This window comes from Mobula hypostoma, chromosome 4, assembly GCF_963921235.1.
Source record: "Mobula hypostoma chromosome 4, sMobHyp1.1, whole genome shotgun sequence".
Lineage (NCBI taxonomy): Eukaryota > Metazoa > Chordata > Chondrichthyes > Myliobatiformes > Myliobatidae > Mobula > Mobula hypostoma.
In genome coordinates this window covers 135,796,134-135,818,388 of record NC_086100.1, presented here as the reverse complement: position 1 = coordinate 135,818,388, position 22,255 = coordinate 135,796,134, and the positions used below count along the sequence as shown (strand labels likewise).

Below are 22,255 nucleotides of genomic sequence, written 5' to 3'. Positions count from 1 at the left end.
ACCACATGGAGATAGATTGTGGTAGTGTATGTTTTTACTGCTGGGACAGTGTTGGTTCAGAACGTCAGATCAGTTCTGAGTCTCTCCCATTTAGCATAGTAGCAATACCACACAACATAATGGATGCTCTTGGTGTGAAAACGACTCTTTGCTTTCATGAGCCCTGTACAGTCATTAGTCCTACTGACATTATTACAGGCAAATGCATGTACAATGGCTAGATGAGTGAGAAGGAAGTCAAGGTAGATTTAAATCCTGTATTGGTTAACCCACTACTTGCCAGAGCTGTGTCTGATCAGTGCAAGTATTTCTAAGCCAAATAGTTATGGACTTAATCATTCCCACCCCAGTTATATCCTATACTCTTGCTACTTTGTGCTTTTTCTAAGCATTGTTCAACATGAAGGAGTACTAATTTGTCAGTGAAGGTAAAACAGTAGATCGTAGTCAAGAAATTAGTGAAGTATCCTTGTTGCTAATTTTCTATTCTTACAATGAGAGGTATTGTGACCAAAGACAGGTAAGAGTTCAGTATTGAAAGATATATAATAGTACAATCCAAAAGATGAAGGGGAAATGCAATAAGATAGTACATGAGAAGCAGTAAAATGACCCCAGCATGATGCTGAGATACATCCTAGAATGAGCTGAGACACATCATCACTAATGTAACCTGGGGTCATCGGGTGTTTTGGGTCTTTCACCATCAGACACTCTTATCCAGGTGACCCAGTCCAGGTTGATCAGGCTTCGACTTGTGTCTCAGCAGCATTGGTCAATGGGTCACACCTCTTGATCCATAGCCACCTGGAGGCTCACTCAACAGACTCTGTGACAGTCCTGTTGGCTCTTCTCTATGTAGCTAATGTCAAGGAGAGAGTAGGTTCTGTAGAGTGAGCAGCCATCAAAACCTCTATGCCCCACCTCTGTAGGCTGGCATCATGCCCTCCATCCCCGTCTCTGGCACTCCTCTACCAGCTCCTGGTAGTTGGCCTTCTTATACTTGAAACCTCCTCAATCCGATCTTCCCAAGGCACTGTCAGTTCTGCCGTGCCCACCTGCTTTGAGGTATCTGACAAAATGACCATGTCAGGCCTTAGTAATGATGATGCGATGAAGTCAGGGAACTTTAATTGCTTGCCAGGATCGACTTTCAGTTGCCAGTCAGACGCCGTGGCAAGCAAACCTGCTACTCATCTGGGTTGAGGCTGTGATGGGTCTCTAGCTTTGACAAAGGCTATGGTCTTCCTGGGTTGCTGAAGGTGCTTAACATTGTTAATGACTGAGGAAAAAATTTCTGCCACTGCCTTCAGCACCTGATCATCGCACCAGTGGTAGTGGCTTTCTCTGAAGATTTTCGGGCAGCTTCTGAGGATGTGTTCCACTGCCAAGGCAGAGGGGGTATGATGGTGCCTCACTTTTGCTCCAAAGAAAAAGGTTCACTGGACCAGGCAGGGGATTGTACACGACTCGGATCATGAAATTGACGCACTAGGGTTCTGCCTACCAGATTTTGGACCAGGAGATCTTCCACTTCAGTGTACCTTCCCACCTTGTCCAAGAACCCTGCTGCCACATTCCTACTATCTTGGTGTTATGTACTTCCTCGACAGCCACTCACACCTTTTCGGGGACCAGTCTGCATCTATCCCTACCAAAGGGGCTTTAAGGGAAGCTGCCCAGCCCTGCCTGACAAGATGCCACTGTTCCTACCAGATTCCTGAGCCTCAAATGTGACTCAGCTATCTCCACTGCATCCTGGACTTTCTACTTCCTGCTTGTCTGACCTCAATGCCTGCTGATAAGATTTGGGGTCGCTAGTATCTCTATACTGCAGCAATTCTCATGTATGGGAAACCATAAACTCCTAGTTCAGGCTGCTGAGAGGAAGCTGCAGCTTATTCCTCTTCCTGCACAGAGCAATGCTGCTCAGGCTACATGAGTAGCACAGCCATCTTTGAAGGAAGTCATTGGTTTTTCTTTCAAGAGCCTCAACTGTTGACATGGGTACCTCATATACCAGAGAATTTGAATAGAATAATACAGCACAGGAACAGGCCATTCAGCCCACAATGTTGTGCCAAACCAGCTAAAAAGTAAATCAACAACACCTAAATTCTAATCCCTCCTACATACACCATGTCCATATCCCTCCATCATCCTTACATTCATGTGCCTATCCAAACATTTCTTAAAAGCCTCTAATGTATTTGCCTCAACCACTATACCAGGTAACACCACGCTCCGACTAAAATAATTGCCCCTCACATCCTCCTTGAACCTACCACCTCTCACCTTCAAAGCATGCAGTCTGGAAATAGACATTTCTACCCTGGGAAAAAGATACTTCCTGTCTACACTCTCAATGCCTCTCATGATCTTATAAACCTCTATCAGAACTCCTTTCAGCTTCTGACACTCTAGAGAAAACAACTCAAGTGTATCCAGCCTCTCGTGATAGCACATGCCCTCTAAACCAGGCAGTATCCTGATAAACCTCTTCTGCACCCTCTCCAAAGCTCCAACATCCTTCCTATAGTGGGGTGATCAGGACTATATGCAATCCTCCAAATGTGGCCTAATCAATTTTGAAAGTAACCTCTTGACTTTTGAACTCAATGCCTTGACTAATAAAAAGCAAGCATTCCATAAGCCTTCTTAACAACCTTACCAACTTGCTTATCCACTTTCAAGGAGCTATGAACTTGGATCCCAAGATCTCTCTGCTCAGTAACATTGTTAAGCACCTTGCCCTTAACAGTGTACTGACATCTTGCATTTGCCTTTTCAAGGTGTACCACCTCACATTTACCTGGGTTAAACTCCATCTGCCATTTCTTTGCCCATATCTGCAACTGATCTATTTTGTACTGTAAACTTTGCCAGTCTTCTACACAATCCACAACTCCGCCATCTTGGTATCATCTGCAAACTTATTAACCCAGCCAGCTACATTTTCATCCAGGTTCATTTATATACATCTCAAAATAGCAGAGGTCCCAGCACTGATCCCAGCAGAAACCCTTGCTCTTCTTTGCACAAGCTAGTTCTGAATCCAAACAGCCAATTTTATCATGGAACCCATTATTCTTAATCTTCAGGATTAGCCTCCCATGAAGGACTTTGTCAAATGCCTTATAAAGTCCATGAAGAGAATATCCACTGCCCTAACCTCATCAATCTTTCTTGCCACCTTGTCAAAAAAACTCAATCAAGTTGATAAGATGCAACGTGTCCTGCACAAAGCCATGCTGTCGCTCCCTAATCAGGCCATGGATTTCCAAATGCTCATATATCCTATCTTTAAGAACTTTCTCCAGAAAGTTCCCTACAACTGATGTGAGACTCACCGGTCTACAGTTTTTACCTTGTTCCCTTCTTAAATAGAGGTACATCATTAGCCACTTGCTGGTCCTGTAGCTAGAGTGGACACAAAGACACTGGTCAAAGGCCCAACAATCTCGTCTCTTGCCTCCTTCAATAACCTGGGGTAAATTCCATCATGCCCTGTGGATTTATCCGCTTTAACACTCATTAGGAGGCCCAGCACTTCCTCCCCCTTGACCTTTAAATGCCCTAATGTATTTTTACACTCAGCACTGATCTCCTGATCCTCTATATCCTTTACCTTGGAAGTACTGAAGCAAAGTACCTCAGTCACATTTTCTGTATTTCCCTCCCCCCACTTATCCTTGAGTGGTCCCACCCTCTCCTTAATTTTCCTCTTGCTTTTGATATATGTATAAAATGCCTTGGGATTCACCTTAATCTCACATGCCAAGGACTTTTCAAGGCCCCTCCTGGCTTTCCTAATTCCCTTCCTTAGTTCTTTTCTATTTTCTTTATACACCTTATGTGCTTCATTTGATCCTAAGTTCCAAAGCTTTTCATACTTTTCTTTTTTCTTCTTGACTAAATCCATCACCTCTCTGGACAATCAATGTTCTCTTATCTTTCCGTCCTTCTTTCTAACAGGAACACACCTCTCCTGTACTCTGTGCAATTGATCCTTAAACACCCTCCACATGTCAGACGTGGACTTGCCTAGAGAAAAGGTGTTCCCAATTAACTCTTCTTCGCTCCTGCCTAATGCCCTCATAATTTGTTACTCCAATTTAAAACTCTTCCGCGGGGACCATACCTATCCTTATCTAGAGCTATCCTGAAAGTTATGGAGTTGTGGTTACTGTTCCCTAACTGTTCACTCACTGAAGGGTCAGTCACCTTGCCAGGCTCATTACCCAACCCTAGATCCAGTACCATCCCTTCTTTCATTGGACTGTGCACATATTGATTTAAGAAACCTTCCTGGATACACTTAACTAATTCTGCCCCATCTGAACCTCTTGCACTAAGGTGGTCCCAGTTTATATTAGAGAAGTTGAAATCCTCCATGACAACAACCTTACTATTTTTACACATTTCCTCAATCTGATTACATATCTGATCCTCAATGTCCTGGTGGCTATTGGGGAAGGGGGGGGGGGTCTAATACAATCTCATCAGTGTGATTGCATCCTTCCTATTCCTGAGTTCCACCCAAATAGACTCAGTGTTTGGCCCCTCCATTATGTCTCCCCTGAGTGCAGCTATGGTATTGTCCCTGATTAGTTGTGCAATTCACCCCCCACCTCCTTTTACCTCCTCCTCTACCTTTCTAAAACTTCGAAAACCTGGTACATTAATCATCCATTCCTGCCCCTCTCTCAACCAAGCTTCCGTAATACCTACAACATAGTAGTTCCATGTTCTGATCCGTGCTCTAAGTTCACCATCCTTACCCATCATACTCCTAGCATTAAAATATATATACTTCAAACTATCCAACCCATCATATCTGTTATGTCAATTTTGCATTTCAACCCTTTCCCTGACATCTACCTTCCAGTCTGATCCTTCCCTTACTGACCTGGTGCTTTGGTTCCCAGCCCCCTGCAAATCTATTTTAAACTCCCCAGCCAGGATATTGGTTCCCTTCCCGTTCAAGTGCAATCTGTCCTTGAGGAAGTCATGCTGGTAGATCCAAGCCTTGAACTTGCCAGGTAGGCCTGACTTGTCCACACAGGTGAGCCAGATTTCTAACTCCTTGGCAGTCTTCTAGATGGCAGCCACGTCTCTTAGGCTGCAGTCAAAGACCTTTCCCAGGCTCTTGATTGGTTTCTCAGAGATGGATGGGATAGTAATATGATCCAAGGAGAAATGGAACTTGTCCTGTGTCTGCCTTTCTTTAACACCAGAGACCTGGATTTCTCTGGCTTAAAGTTCATCCTTGCCCATGCAGTGAGTCTCTCTAGACCCTGGAGGATCTATTTATTGCCAAACACTGAAGTAGTTGTCCCCATGAGGTCATCTATGAAGGCTCTGATTAGGGACTGCCGTATGCTTGTTTTAGTCAGAGGGCCTCTACACTCCACTTCAGCTGCCTTAACCAACATGCTCATTGTCAGGGAGAAGAGAAACGCTGAGTTTGTAATCGGGTTATAACACCTTTCTTGAGCAGGTGCCAGCATGATGTGGTCGTTCCTGGGGAGACTTGCAATCTGAAGTTCTTGTAGCAGTCCAGGATGAGGTCCTTTAACTTTCTCAGCACATAATATTGGTTCAGCGCAATCTCCACCAGCTTATGTGGTAATGGCCCGTACAGACTAGTAGGGTCTAACCATAGTACAACTAGGTCTCCCTTTCCTTCCTGTGCTTCCCTGATCAGCTGAGAAACCACATGCATGTGTTCCAGGCTCTCTGAGAATTCCTCCTTTCTGTACATATGTATCAATTTAGCCAGTTCTGATGAGTCAGGTGACATGAAATGATACTGAAAAATATCTTCTCTTCCTCAATGAGCAGCAAGGTGGATCTCAATTGCTCAATCTTCTTGGAATTCCCCACTTTGGGGATCCAGACGCCTTCTACACACCTTTACAGGTCTGCAACCTTTCCCTTATGCCAGATAACCCCAAGGTATTTCCAAAGTAACTGGAGGAGCTTAGGGCAGCACTTGTACACCTTGTAGGGCACTTTGCTGGGATCAGACTCAGAACTAGCTCTGGCTGCTTTGACTGCTTCCTGGATCTCCTTCTAGCAGAGCTGCTTGCCATTGAACTCAACCATAGGAGGAAGAGGATTTATGAGGGCACTATGTTGCCCTAGCTCCAGCTCCCTCTCTAAGTCACTGAGGGGATTCTGAAGGTGTAGATCCATCTCTTGTTTGGAGCTTCTGAGGTGGCCACTATGGCTTCTGTCCTAGCAGCTGCCCAGTGAATCCACAGGGATTTGCAATAAAGGCAGCTCACTTTATGGCTCACCCTCTCCCGTCTTCTATGTGATTCTGGCCTGTGCAGTTTCGTAAGATTACTTCTGAGGATGTTATGAAGCTCGGCAAGTTGTGGCTTTTGTTCTTCACTTGCTTCCCCCTCCACGCACCCCCCCCCCCCGGAACGTTTAGTCAGGGTTCGGAGCTTTTAATGCAGCTGGTGTATTTTAAGTGTAGGGGCTTTGCTGGCTTTCTTCTCCACTAGGCTGAAGCTTTCAGTAGCACAACTGAGAGTTGTGCATGGAGGTTCTGGGCACTGTGGGGTGACCCCAGGCTGGGCAACTACACTTTGCAGGAAAATAATGGAAATACTGATTATGGTCTGAATTTACTGAAACAGGTGCCAGTTTGGTACTGCAGTACTACAAATTGCACAATTAAAAAGAAGCTCTGCTACTCTTTAAGCTTGAACAACACTGGAAAAATGCAACAAATTAAAGAGTTCACAGTTTTCAAAGGATGTCAGTTTGTAAACTAAACTGGTGGAGATGTGGAATTTGAAAAATAACATGGCATATTACCAGCAAATGATTTCAGATGCTTCAAGAAACAGAAGTCAAATTAAATTAAACAAAAATGTGTTAAATACCTGATAAGATAGAATTTGAAGACAAGGTGATTGTATTTTTTCTTAAATTCTGCTCAACACAATGTGCAGCTCGAAACAGTTCTACATGTAGAAAATACACCTGAAAACTGCAAAAAAAAAAAAATCCCCCACCCCTGCCTCCAAATAATATTATTCTAGATCCTTCATCTGTGGTTTTGTTACTGCATTTAATAAGGTTATTTGATCTAGCTCCTCAAGTTTAAAAACCCTTTCCCATAAGGTAGTTCCCCAGTACTAGGCAAGGATGCTCTTCATGGTGCATTACATTCCTCAAAAATATTCATTGGAAAAGTCTTACAAATTTTGTTTCTCTTCTATACAGCCAAGCTTCCATACCTTATTGAAATGGTTTAGTACTAGTTTTTGTATGATCACTTGAGAACTTGAATACGACAACATTGACTGACATGTTAATGTTTTAGCTGTTCCATTTATTATCTTTCCTAAAGCAGTCAACTTACAATTCAGGTGTGTTATTTTATGAAAAGAAAACATGTGTAAATATCCTTAAAGACATATTTCAAATAATAGTTCATTTTTATTCTATGGTCAGTTCCAACAAAATTCACTAAGAAATGAAAACATTACAAATCTAAATTCTTTCAATTAGATTGCAATTACATTTAATTTATATCCAGCTATAGAATTGTTTCATTGTTTGAATTGGTCCAATTATTTTTACTGTTGCTTTAATAAACCAAGAATATTATATGTTTTTATATTACTGGGTTTAGGGCAATCGATGGTACTCTGCCATTCTATATATATTTTAAAATACTTGATTATTTAACAGTTCATCAAAAATATTCAACATTTTGAATGCAGAATCAAGTTAATGGAATATTCCAAAGAGAATTGTGAATCTAGTTTTACATACAGTATATTTTGGAATGTGGTAATGTTATGCTCACAGAAAATGTTCTTATAAATTAACATCCACATTATGTAATCAATCCAAATGACAGTCTGAAAGCAAGCTCTACAGCAACCTCTGACACAGAATCATGGAAGCATACATAAAACTCTTGAGGATGAAGATCTAGAAGAAGTCTTCTGCAATAGTAAGAAGAGAAACAGATTACAGTACTAGGATTGTGATACATGACATGGAAAATCTAAATTTTAGTCCTGTGCATTAAAGCTTCTGTACTTTAACATTCCCTTGGTCCTTCAAGCTACAAAAGAGGAGAACTGTTTTTTTAGGTTCCCAGAGCTACACTGGTGCAAGGAGATTGGCTACAGTTATACTCTGCTTCAAGACATACATATAGTTCAAACAGTTGAACTAACTGATAGTAGCCAAGGCCTATTGGTGTCTGATAGACTCATATCCATTCAGTGCAAAATCATGGAACACAAATTTCTCCCCCAGTGTCCTTAAAAAAAAAATTGCTGTTTACAATCTTCCCCAACTGAAAAATTACAAGTTCATTATGATATAAATTGCATCATAGTTTAACTAAATAACATTGTTGTTATTTTGGGCAAAAAGGTTAAGCATCAATACAAATTTGGTAATTATAGGAGCAAATTTAATTCAGTGTACATTCAGTGGCCACTTCTTTCGGTATTACCATACACCTGCTCATTAATGCAAATATCTAATCAGCCAGTCATGTAGCAGCAACTCAATGCATAAAAGCATGGAGACACGGTCAAGAGGTTCAGTTGTTGTTCAGCCCAAACACCAGAATGGGGAAGAAACGTGATCTAAGTGATTTTGACCATGGAATGACTGTTGGTGCCAGACGGGGTGGTTTGAGTTATCTCATAACTGCTGATCTCATGGGTTTTCAGTCTCCAGAATTTGTAGAGAATGGTGCATAAAACTAAACAAAAATAAAACATCCAGAGAGTGGCAGTTCTGTGGGGAAAAACACCTTGTTAATGACAAGGGTCAAAGGAGAATGGCCAGACTGTTTCAAGCTGACATGGAGGTGACAGTAACCCAAATAACCACACATTACAACAGTAATCTCTGAACACAGAACATGCTGAACCTTGAAGTGGATGCACTACAGTAGCAGAAGACCATAGCGGGTTCCACTCTTATACCTAATAAAGTGGCACTGAATGTGGATAAGATATATTTCTAATTAATCCTGTTCCACTGCCTTAAGCCTTACCCTGGTGGTAGTCCAGTAGGTGTATCTGCCTGTGATGTTTGCTAGTAGCTACCTATTTGTCACCTTGCCTTCAACTAAGTAAGAAATTAGTATGCATTTGGTAATCTCTTATTATTGTTCTTATTGTGCAAAAATAATTACATTAAATTAATCTGATTTTATGGCTGAGTGAAATAATTCATATCTTAAAGGAAATAGTATTCAACAGCAGGCACATATGATTAGGGCTGGGGCCCATCAGGAGTCTCAAAATAAAATCAGAATATAATGTAAAAACTCAGCAGGTTAGGCAGAACCCGTGAAACAAACACTTAACATTTCAGGTCAAAGACACTCTTTAGAACTGAGAAAGTTAGTCAAGGTAGCAGAGAATGTGTGTGAGGGCAAAGGAAATGCATGTAAGAGGGTGAAATACTCTAGTTATTAAATAGGCAGATAAGTCTGTGTAAGACTTCAAAAGGACATTGAAACATTAGTGAAAGTGCATAAACTGCTTAACAAGTGCAGAGAACGCAGTTATTAATAAGAATGAATAAATTAAAGCTCCTTTTTCTGCAGTAAAGAATACTTGGAGTTATCAACAGCTTGGGCAGAGGAGATGTGCACTATTTTCACAGGACGGACGGAGGTGGGCAACACAAGTCCACTGCGGAATCTACCCGGGATTGCCAAAACAAAAAGATAAACGAGCATGAAACAATAGTTTGAGAAACTGAAATATCGGGGATGTGGTGTATAAACACTCAACACAAATTGGGTGAGCTAAAAAGAACATGCACAGAATATGCTATGTGATGTAAAAGATGGCTCAGGAAACTAAAACTTAGTTATTGTGGATGCTAATAATGATTATTAGGGATATAATAATGTAAATCTAATTATTGACTAAGAAAAATCATGCAATGAAAAATTGTAACTTCAAACTTAACAGCTTTTAGTCATATCGACTTACCCAACAACCCAGTAAGACATGCTGGGTGGTGGCTTCTTCTGGTCAGTCCAATTTTCAGGACTACATTGGAATAAGATGCCATGTTCCTTTACTGGACCAAGTCCTGAGCTATTTTTCCTTACACTTACTGGAGTTGAATTGTGGATAATATCTGGATATCTTTCCTACAAATACATACTGAAATTAAATCCTCATTATCTATAGATTACAAAAAACAAATTAACATTCCAGGTAGATAAATTAAAACAAAAATGATGATAAAATAGAGGATATTTGCCAAGACAGTATAAACTGAATGCAATTTGCATTAAGTATTTAATACCACCTTGGCAAATATCCTCTATTTTATCACCAACTAATTTTTAAGTATCTTCCCATCAGATATCAGTATGTATACTAACTAAAATATCAATATATCCTTTTGAGAAGTTCATCATCACTGCTTCATTCTTAGAAATGGGCCCTATAGATAAATTCATCATAGTTCTAGTATCTGACGAGACAAAAATGCACATAATTAAAACATTAGTGCTTGCCACCACTCAGACACTAGGCTAACTATACGGCATTCGTAGTCAGATACTTGACAGGCCAAATGATAAGTAATTCCCTTTTCCCCTTATTTTAACAGTACCATACACTGAATACAGATAATGAAAACCAAAGTTGATAATATCAATTGATGTGATGGAGTTAGTCTCATTAAAAAAGACTACCAGTTGTTTAATCATAATAGCAGTGTGCCCCAAACCAACATCCGATACAGGCTAAACTGATTTCTTCCACTTTGGACCAATGTAGATTGAAAGGAAATCATCTGTATGTGGTAACCCGCTTCATTGCTTTACCCAATTCTTCAACTTTTATGTTAATTTACCCTGGCTCATTCAGTACAAATTCTACAGATATCAATACATTGCATTTTTAAATAATGACTATATATTTTTAAATAACCTCACCCATTTGTCCATAGTCTGTTGGAAAACTGACCGAATTGATAAGCAACAACGATGGAAGTTTTTGATTAGCTGTGAGTGAATACAACCATTAAGTTGTGCAACTTCAGTATGTGTGGGCGTAATGAATATTCCCTGCACTGCTTCTAAGGAAATATAGTGAAAAAGAGTGTTTTCTGAGCCTGATGTCAATCTGAAAAACAAGATATAACAGGCTTTCAACAATGTTTGGTATCAATTTTCTTTCATTTGAGAAAATACTTAATCTATAAGTTGACATAATTTATATGACTTTGAAACCAAACATTCAGCACAACCCAAGTCTTTCAGCATGCCTTCACCTAGTCAATAATTAGCTCTTTGGCTTTGTGATACTGAGTGACAGGTTATTGTTGTAGCATCATTCAGCTCCCTCCTATATGCTGATTTGTCACCACCTTTGATTCGACCAATAACAATGGTGTCAGAAAACTTAAATATGGCATTGGAGCTGTGCTTAGCCTCACAGTTATATAAGTATAAAGCAGGTAAGCAGGGGACTAAGCACACAGCCATGTGGCACACCTGTGCTGATGAAGATTGTTATTGCCAATCTGAACTAACTGGGGTCTTTAAGTGAAGAAATCGAAGATCGAATTGCACAAGGAGGTACTGAGGCCTAAGTCTTGGAGCTTATTGATTAGTTTTGAGGATTGAATGCGCTGTAGTCAATGAAGCGCATCCTGATGTATGCATCTTCATTGTCTAGATGTTCCAGGGTTGAGTGAAAAGCCAATGAAATGGCATCTGCTGTAGACCTGTTGTAGTGGTAGGCAAACTGGAGCCAGATCCATGTCGCTCTTCAGACAGGAGTTAATATGTTTCATCACCAACCTCTCAAAGCACTTCTTCACAATGGATGCAAGTGCTACCGGGTGATAATCGTTGAATCCGGGTGATAACACGTTCTTCTTGGGCTTATAATTGAATATAATTATATTTAGTATCTTCTTGTAATTGAAGTCTGCATGAAGCAGGCTGGCTGGTGGTGCAGTGGCATCAGCGCCGGACTTCGGAGTGAAGGCTCCTGAGTTCGAATCCAAGTCGGGCCACCCCCCGAGCACGTTTTCCATCCGTGCCGGGTTGAGCGTCGAGCTAGCCACTCGGCCTCGCAAAAGACAAGGGTCGCATCAGGAACGTTCATATCGTGACCCGGTTATTCCGAAAGGAGACCAATCCTGACATTACACACCAGGCAAGAATGGCTGGCTGTCTGGTGTGACACGCTAGGAAGGAAGGGCATGAAGCAGATGCGTATCCCAGACTGCTGAAGTGAGAGGTTAAAGAAATCAGTGAACACTCCAGCCAGTTGATCAGCACAGGTATGCGATCAACATTGAAAGAGCTACTGGGGCAATTTTACAGATACACTTCCTTAATTTCTACACCTGATCATTTTAAATTTCCTTATTCTATGTTCATCTGTTTCTTCCTTTTCTGCTTTTATTTCAGCACTGTTTCTATTGTCTACACATTGCTTAACTTTAATCAATCTACCAGTGTTGATCTGATGTCGGATGGAATAGTAGGACTTCTGTGATGTAATGGCATCACATGTGGGCATGAGTGAGGGTTATTACAGAAAGAGATACAAGTAAAAGGAAAAATCTGAAACAAGTAATAATTATCTAAGCTGATAAATAATCTGTCAAGGACAAAGATATGAAAAATAATGAAAATTTTTATTAAAAATTAAGAATTTTACAGATACATCTCATATCCACAAAATATACTTATTTGAATTCTTTATTTCAGTAATCAAGTAAGTAAAAAAAAAACTGAGAAAAAGATAAAGCATAACCAGATCTGGAAACAAAAGAAAACACAAATCAATTTTTAAATTACAAGAACATTGTATAAACTCAAACTTACTTTCTTATATAGTGCACTTCCTCAGTCTCTGTCTCAGGAAGGCTTTTCTTCATACTTCCCAGAAAAAATGGATTTAGAAAACTTTGTTTCTTCTTGTTCTGGAATTGTATTAGATTTTAACTAATTGATTTAAAATAAAATTTTATAGAAATAAACAATATTTCAAGTTTTAATTTAGCAGCAAACTCTATATCCAAAATGTAAAGTAATACTTTGTTAGCATTGCTCAGCAATTAATTTTAACTATCACAGTATTTTTACTATTGGTGTAAACTATGAGATGATTTTTCTCTAGCACAAAAGAGAAAGAGAATTTTTTCCAAGAGTTCTAATGGAAATATCTTCTTACATGAGTAAATGTAATATTTAGTACTTTAGATGTTGAGAAAATTTGCTTTAATTTAAATAAAGATTTCCTCAATTAACAGGAAAACAGATAGAATTTAGTGATTAAGTGCAGTTCATATCTGTAGTACAGGTCTGTGTCATTGATCAAAAGCCTAAATGCACAGCTCTGTGATCGAAAAACATTAGCAAGTCCACCTGAGCCCACAACTGTATCAATCAAATTTGCATCCTAATATGCTGTAAGGAACCAAAAGGCTTTGTAATTAACTTTTCAAAGAAGCTGTGAGCTGAGAGGGAATCCTGAGTTGTTCATAGAAATTGTTCAAACAAATTGCATTTGGGATTTAATTATGTGTGGTCTTCTCTGAACTTATGGCATGTAACTAGTAACAAAGATTTATAAGTTAATAAATTCTTAATTAAGCTGGTGTTGGCATGACTGATTATTTCCCTGACAGCTTCAGAAAGTCAGCATCAGAATCAGATTTATTACCATTAACATATGATGTGAAATCTGTTCTGTTGCAATAGCAGTGGAGCGTAAAGGCATAAAATTATTATTAATTGCAAAAATGAATAAACAGTGCAAAAATAAAAGGAATAATGCGGCAGTATTCATGGGTTCCTGGCCTATTAAGAAATCTGATAGCGAAGGAGAAGAAACTGTTTCTGAATCACTGAGTGTAGGTTTTCAGGCTCCTGTATCACAAAGTGGGACCATTAGGACTGCCAGAAGAAAAATTGGGATGTCAGTCTTATTTCCTGGAATACTGGAAAAATCAGTAATGAGAATTTTGTAACTCATGTTTGATTAAAAGCAAGTTCACAACACTGTTAATTTTCTGTGGTTTGTCCTATACCCGAAGTAGTCAACATCTGGTAGAGATTGAAGCAAACCTGAATTGTGCATTTGTTTGCCATTCTTACATTTCTTTACATCATTAAATTTTTTTTAGAAGATTATTGCTTGCAGAAATTTGCCAGTTGCATTTTGTGAATGAATGTTCAGTGCCTGGGCTGGAAAAGACCAGAAGATTGCTTGAGATTTTCTGAAAGATGTTACCAAGTGGAAGGAAGGGAGTGAGAGACAAGGAAAGGCTGAAACTCACATTGAGAAAGGGCACAGGGTTAAAAGCGGGGGCTAGAAAACGAGCAGACGTGATTTCTTTAAGATTTAAGAAATACCAGAAAGGAACTTCAAACCTTTTTCTCTCTTTCATGGGGAGATTTTTACTCTGTACTTTCTTCAACGGCGGAGGCGGACTTAAGATGGCGCTAAACGGCGACTCCTTTGCTTGCATCTTCGGAAACAGCTCTAATTCCATCTTTAATATCTCTATTCTTCCCTTTCAGGATTGTTTTGAAGACCCTGACCTGGAGTTAAATACAGACTTTGGTTCTTTGTGAGAATGGGACCCATTCTCAGGGTTTTGGGATTGGCCGTGGTTGTTCGGCACGCCAAGGGTTCGGCCTGAGAGTCCAGCTCGAATCTGAAAGCCTAAGATCTCGGGGCTTTTGGAGACGGGCAGACCAAGGGTTGGTGTCAAGGCAGGAGACTTGTGTGTCGCCGGGGAGGCCGGAAAATCTTTCGCTGTGGGCCTGAAGACCCGAGATCTTTGCGATCTTCAGGTACGGAGCTCGTAGAAAGTGACAAAATTGACCTGCAGGGTTTGTGTCTTTGCTATTGCTTAGCTCATGCTTGTGCTTGGTAGCGGGTGCGCTTTTTTTGCTGGGGGGGGAAATCATTGCTTGCTACCACTTACGCGCAGGAGGGGGAGCTGGGGGGCAACTTTGGGGTTCTCACGTTTAACTGTCATTCATTCTTTGGGGCACTTCTCTGTTTTTGTGGATGCTTGAGAAGAAAAAGCATTTCAGGATGTATATTGTATACATTTCTCTGACATTAAATTGGACCTTTGAACCTTTGAACTCAATCCTGATTATAACAAGTTATTAACATAATACTGAAAGTGATGCAAAGGTCATTGAACAGATGAAACACACAATGCCTAAATAGTAATATTATGATACCTTGGTCTGTATTTTTTGCACCGAGAACACTACTTATTGGAAAAGTACGTGAACACCTCTTGAACATCATCAGCTATAGTTTGCATTGTAGTAACAGCAAGCTCAACAGAGCTTTGCTTCTTCTTGAAGCCTCAGTCCAAATCTGTGTAGTTGCACGCGACAAAGTTAACATATTCACCACTACCTTCAGATTCATTCTTGAAAGGACAGTAAAGGAAAAGCCCATTTCTCACTAACAGGAAGTTGGAGAGGTATGGATAAGGGAAGAATTCATAAATGAGTGACATTCATTTCTGTAGGCATTCATCCAGCTTATACTAGCAGATGTCATAAAATTTTAGTCAAATATATTGAAGAAAAGATTTTAAATGTACTCTCTATATATACATTTAATGATTATTTGATGGCTTCAAACCACGCTATTACCTCAAGCACACTTCTACTGACCTCAGATCCACCAGAACCCAGAGTCTCTCTACGGAGATGCTTCTTGATGTTACTGGATGTAGAAAATGAATTGAAGTTCATACTGAAGGAACTAGTATCTCCAGATCTTTCACCAGCATTATCAGATGTACTATTGCTCCTTGGAGGACCAGATTTTGGCATCCTCAGGCTGGAATCTCCAAATAATGTCCTTCGGCTTTTTGGAGATTGTGTTGACTTAGATGTACCTTGCAGCTTACTGATGATAGGGGAACTGGTGATACTTTCAAACTTGTCACGAGGAGGGAGGAACCAATCAGCACATGATAGGTATGGAGTGGAAGGACTGGTCAGCCTACCTTGTATACTGGTTTCTAGTCCCTCAAGCTGAAATAAGGTTGCTTTAACTTGGTCAACATAAATACTGTCTGGTCCCGGATTTCCAATTGCTCTGGATGCACATCCTCCTGCTTCTAACACCACACACAGCATGAAGTGCCTCTGAAGAAATAGAAACCTTAATTAATTATTATATTTCAAGTACTTCTAGACATTCCTACCGAATACTCATTAGAAGATCCATACCTAGGCAAAGAGTAGGGTGCTTGTAGCTATATTGTTACTTTTACGTTAATTGCAAAGTGCTCCTATGCAGGGATTAATGATGCAGTTTTGCTCACCTACCTATAGGAAAGATGTAGAATAAAATTGAGAGAGTACAGTGAAAATTTACAAGGATATTACTGGGACTGGAGGACCTGAGTTATAAGGAAAGGTTGAATAAGTTAGAACTTTATTCCCTAGAACATAGAAGACTGAGGGGAGATTTGATAGAGGTATACAAAATTGTGAGGGGTATAGATAGGGTAAATGCAAGCAGGCTCTTTTCCACTGAGGTTAGGTGACACTGCAACTAGAAGTCATGGGTTAAGGGTGAAAGGTGAAATGTTTAAGGGGAACATGAGGGGAAACTTCTTCACTTGTGAAGAGTGTGGAATGAGTTGGCAGTGTAAGTGGTGGATGTGATTTCGATTTCAATGTTCAAGAGAAGTTTGGAAAGGTACATGTATGGGAGGGTTATGGTCCAGGTGCAGGTCGATGGTTCAGCACAGACTGGGTGTGACAAAGGGCTTGTTTCTGTGCTGCAGTTTTTTATGACTCTACATATGTTTTGGCTCGGTATTGTCATGTCTTGCTTTAGCATCAGTGCATCTACAGACATGAGCACAAAGTCTAGACAGACAGCAGAGTACAGAGGAGGTGTGAACTTATAGAGGTGATGTAAAAGAATTTAAGATCCTACTGGCATCATTTTAAAGAGCAGTAGACTAGACCGTTATTCTGGATTTCACAATCAATAAAAAATGTATATTTTATTTTTTAATTTAATTTTTGTTTTAAAGATATGACATGGTAACAGACCCTTCCAGCTCAGTCTGAGTACAGAGATTTAACCAGTAAATGGCAGGTCACATTAGCAAAGAAATTGGAAAGAAGCTGCAGTTTATGACTGGAGAAAGAGATACTGTATGGTACTGATACGCAAAGACAAAAAGTAAAAAACAAAGGTTTTGATTAGAAATAATGATGGTGGCTTTAAAAATATTGGTGACACTACTTACAAAGAGCTAACAATGTCTCCTTACAAAGAACCCAGGAAAAAATGCCTAATCAGCAATGTAGTGAAAGTGGATTAATGGGAACAGATGAAAATGAAAGTGTAGAATAGAAGTTCAGGCTAAGGATTAACACATTGCTCACTTGGGAAGGAAAAGGTTGAAAGAAGCACGTTGTCTTGATCTTGGTTTCAAAGAAGTCATTAAGTTCCACTTGAAGGGGATTTTGAAGAAGTTTTAGGGAGATGATGGTGACTGAGAAATTAAAACAGGAATTATTTTTAGAGTCAAGGATAAACCTACAGTAGTTTAGGCAGTAAAGAATGAGAGGACATTCATGGACCAGTCAGATCTGCCCTTTGACAGAAAGATAAACTAGCTAAGTGCTAGATACCATGAAATTTCTCTTTTTGTAATGGCCAAAAATGAGGTTGCAAAAGCAGATTTTGTAGAAAATTTTATGACTTTTAAAAAGGAATTGGATAGTTTCTTGAGGGAAATAATTTGCAGAGCTGCAGGGAAAAAAAGGATTGGAAACAATAGGATTGCTCTACAAAGAGCTCGAAGAGACTTCATAGCAAGTATTTTCATGCGCTTTTTATTTAATATCCCACAACATATAATGCAAGTTGAGTCATTTAACTATCTTCAAAATTTGTTCTGCCCATTGTACTTAATTTGTATTTTTATGGCTAAAGCTTGTGTTGATTTTTTTTATTCTACATTTAGAAATGGTTCCATACAGTTGAGCTTAATTAGTGACCATATGGAATTACTACAATCATTTAAAGCCTTCACAATAAGAGACTATATAATTTAAAATGTGATGCAGGTAACTTGATCCAATGCATAAATGTCTTTAGCCCAATCATAGGTCAATAATACTTCCTTTAGAATGCTCACATTTGAACTGTATTGCATTATATATTGATACACATAAATTGATGCATACCAAACCAACAATCAGCAAAAAGTATCTTCCTTTTGGTTCCTGGTAACCCTCAATGATTGGCTCACTACTTGATACAAGATATCTATATGGAAACACTTCACGCCATATGACCAGCTGACCAATCCGTTTCTCTGCTGCTAGGGGAAGTAAGCAATAATGCTGACAATAAAGTGCGATGTCAAGGAGATCATCTTTGGGCAAATGATTGCCAATCAAATAACCCTTAAAAATAAAATGAAAATACAGAAAATAAAGTAAGAAAAGGATTGCTATAAAATCAAATATCATGAATTGCAAATATCACATTGTTATTGAAAAGAAATTCATTATTTTCCATAAAAGAATAAGTGTATTTCTGCAAGTTGTATAAATTATACACTAGGCTATCTTCACCGGTTTTATCTAATAACTAACTGAAAACACTTCCATCTCAAACCTACCAGCAAACATTTTTCAAGCCCTTACTTTGGGAGTTAGGTTTCATTCAAAAATTAAATATCATTATTATTATTATTATTATGGTGGTGAGTACTTTTTATCACAAGTTTAACAACTGTTTAACTTTAGATTCACCGAATCACTTTCCAAAGCACTTCCATCTCCACTGTCCTAGCAAATTTTCCTATTTACAAAATTCATGAATTGATCAACAATGTAGTATTGTTGTGCAGGTTGTAATATTGTTAAGGCACAGTTTGATACTTTTCCTTAAGTTTTGTCTTCTAACATCAATAACTACCCTTACCTTGAAGAATAGACAGGAGCCCAATATCACATATAATCGTTGCATATCATAATAATCTTCAGACTGAAATCAGGACAAGATAATTAGGTTCTTGATGGTAACAGATTTGGTAGAAACATAGAATACTTATAGCAAAATACAGGCCCTTTGGCCCACAAACATGTCCTTACATGAGAAATTACTTAGGGTTACCCATAGCCCTCTATTTTTCCAAGCTCCATGTACCTATCCAAACAGTAGGTTGACAACAAAATTAACTGACACAGGAGCATATATTCTCTTGTTTTGACCATTATTTTAGAGAATAATATTCTAAATAGTTAATATCTGTGCAGCTATAAGTGAAAGATTCTTTGCAAGTAAAAGACAAGTTTTCAAAAATTGCTGTTTTCAATGTGTCCCATGGAGCCATGGACACCTACCTACAGGAAATCAGAGTGGCACCTATCTACCTATAGCCACGGACAGATCATCAAGTCCGTACCAACCATCAAGCATAAGGTTAAACTAATCTTATGCTGATCCCACTTTACTCTCCCTAGATTCTACCGCTCACTTACATACATAACTGGCAGCTTTTCAGAGTTTATACATGTTGCTTTGCTTCCCCCCCACCCTGTAGCTACGCTTATCAACCAAATGACTCCACCAATAGCATTTCCATCCATCAGCGAGATTCCCTATGTTCTATTCATCATTCCTCAATACTCTCTGCAACTTTCCTGTTTCCCCCCACCCACCCCAGTCCTGATAAAGGTCCTCTGTTTGATAGGTTAAATCAGTTTTTTTTTCAGCATATCTTTGAGTGTTTCCAGCATTTTCTGTTAGAAAGTTATTAATTATTGTATGGTGGTGGAGAGGGGTGTTAGATGGGGACTGAATAAAAAGGAGGGGATTATACTGCCATTGTATAGAGCACTGGTGAGTCCACAAGTCCACACCTGGAAAGCCTAATCCAGTCATAGTCTCCATGTTAATATGCTGAAAGAATAAATGTTTACCAGATGAATGCCTGAATAGAGTGAGTTATCTTATGAGGAGAGTTTGTTCAGGCTAGGCTTTTATCTGATAGAGTTTAGAAGAGTGAGAGGTGACTTCATTGAAACCTACAAGCTCCTGAAGAGTCTTGTCAGGATAGACATGGAGAGAAGTTTTCTCTTGAACTAGGAGAGTTATCCTTTCAGCTGGCACCAGCAATCTCATTGTAAGTGATCACCCATTTAAATATGTATGAAATGTTTTGTTTTCCCCTCAAAGGTTCATGTGTCTTTAGAATTCTTTGCCTCAGATGGAAATGGAAGAATTTTTCTTTACAAGGCAGAGGAACAAGATAGTGAAAAAAATACAATGCAGCGGGCCTGAGGGGCCATTTGGTCTACTTCTGCCACTAAATTCACATGTACAGTGTATCTCTCAGATTATATACTTCCTTTTCAACCAGCTGAGATTCCAGGAACTGTTTTCAAAAAATGCATGGGTCTCATCCCTCATATTTTTGTTATCTGCTAGAGCTCCTTGAGATCTGAGCAATTCTCTATTTCCGGTGTCCTGTGCAACTCTGATTTTAATTGTTCCATCCCATGTAGTTATCCTTTCAGCTGCCTGTGCTTCAAGCACCAGCAATCTCTTTGTAAAATTCTCCATAACTTTCTCCTTCATTTAAGATATACTACAGAACTTCATTGAACAAGGCGTTGGTCACCTGTCCTAATATCTCCATGCATGTTACAATTTGTTAGCTTGTCACTTGATTTAGGAAGCTTTACTTTGCTAAAAAAACAGTATAAATTAAAAAAAAAGATGGGTGATACTGTAAGCCTTAAGGATTTATCACTGAAATGAGATGCTTACTGGTCTCTCATTTACTATTTGCTCATCTGTCTTTCCCACCAGCGATCTTTTCTTATATATTAAAAAAATCAACACAGCTGATGCCATTCTTGTCCATCTTTAACCTATGTTTCAGTAATGACCTTGTTATCATATTTCCATTTCTATTACTGTTCACAACTTAATCTCCACAAATGGAACTGCTTACAGCCATTTTAAATGCAACCAAGGGAAACAACCTGTGCTAATGCAAATTTCTGTAAACATGTTTTGTGATAAAATGAACCCGAAAAATTTGTGTTTGTTGCATGAAGCCCATTTTTCAAATGACCAACAATGTCACAATGTCCTGGCTAAATTGAAAGGAAGGTTCAAACTCTTATCTCAGGGGGATGGCTCACTGCTGGTTAGAGAGGAGATTAACGCAATAGAAAGGAAGGACATTAGCCGGGAGGATGTGGAATCAATATGGGTAGAGCTGCATAACACTAACGGGCAGAAAACGCTGGTGGGAGTTGTGTACAGGCCACCTAACAGTAGTAGTGAGGTTGGGGATGGTATTAAACAGGAAATTAGGAATACATGCAATAAAGGAACAGAAGGGTCTCGGCCTGAAACGTCGACTGCACCTCTTCCTATAGATGCTGCTTGGCCTGCTGCGTTCACCAGCAACTTTGATGTATGTTGCTTGAATTTCCAGCATCTGCAGAATTCCTGTTGTTAGCAGTTATAATGGGTGACTTCTGACTTCAATCTACATATAGATTGGGTGAACCAAATTGGTAAGGGTGCTGAGGAAGAGGATTTCTTGGAATGTATGCGGGATGGTTTTTTGAACCAACTAGAGAGCAGGCTATTCTAGACTGGGTATTGAGCAATGAGGAAGGGTTAATTAGCAATCTTGTCGTGAGAGGCCCCTTGGGTAAGAGCGACCATAATATAGTGGAATTCTTCATTAAGATGGAGAGTGACATAGTTAATTCAGAAACAAAGGTTCTGAACTTAAAGAAGGGTAACTTTGAAGGTATGAGACGTGAATTAGCTAAGATAGACTGGCAAATGACACTTAAAGGGTTGACGGTGGATATGCAATGGCAAGCATTTAAAGATCGCATGGATGAACTACAACAATTGTTCATCCCAGTTTGGCAAAAGAATAAATCAGGGAAGGTAGTGCACCCGTGGATGACAAGGGAAATCAGGGACAGTATCAATTCCAAAGAAGAAGCATACAAATTAGCCAGAAAAAGTGGCTCACCTGAGGACTGGGAGAAATTCAGAGTCCAGCAGAGGAGAACAAAGGGCTTAGTTAGGAAAGGGAAAAAAGATTATGAGAGAAAACTGGCAGGGAACATAAAAACTGACTGTAAAAGCTTTTATAGATATGTGAAAAGAAAAAGATTGGTCAGGACAAATGTAGGTCCCCTACAGACAGAAACAGG

General features: G+C 39.4%; 1 protein-coding gene across 9 annotated transcripts in view; it reads right to left on the bottom strand.

Moving 5' to 3' along the window:
- Window positions 1-7,347: 7,347 nt before the first annotated feature.
- The window catches only part of intu (inturned planar cell polarity protein), a 117,862-nt gene continuing 102,954 nt past the window's right edge, over window positions 7,348-22,255 (bottom strand). For 6 of the 9 annotated variants that reach the window (XM_063046550.1, XM_063046549.1, XM_063046547.1 and 3 more), the window contains 7 exons: window positions 18,984-19,046; window positions 18,239-18,460; window positions 15,692-16,171; window positions 12,866-12,963; window positions 10,958-11,147; window positions 9,999-10,162; window positions 7,348-7,973 (listed from right to left, as the gene is read on the bottom strand). In XM_063046550.1, the coding sequence (XP_062902620.1) occupies window positions 7,862-7,973; window positions 9,999-10,162; window positions 10,958-11,147; window positions 12,866-12,963; window positions 15,692-16,171; window positions 18,239-18,460; window positions 18,984-19,046 (1,329 nt within the window). In that variant the 3' untranslated portion in view covers window positions 7,348-7,861. Of the gene's footprint in view, window positions 7,974-9,998; window positions 10,163-10,957; window positions 11,148-12,865; window positions 12,964-15,691; window positions 16,172-18,238; window positions 18,461-18,983; window positions 19,047-22,255 lie in introns of those variants that run through there. The other 3 variants (XM_063046554.1, XM_063046555.1, XM_063046556.1) reach the window with 3 other exon arrangements.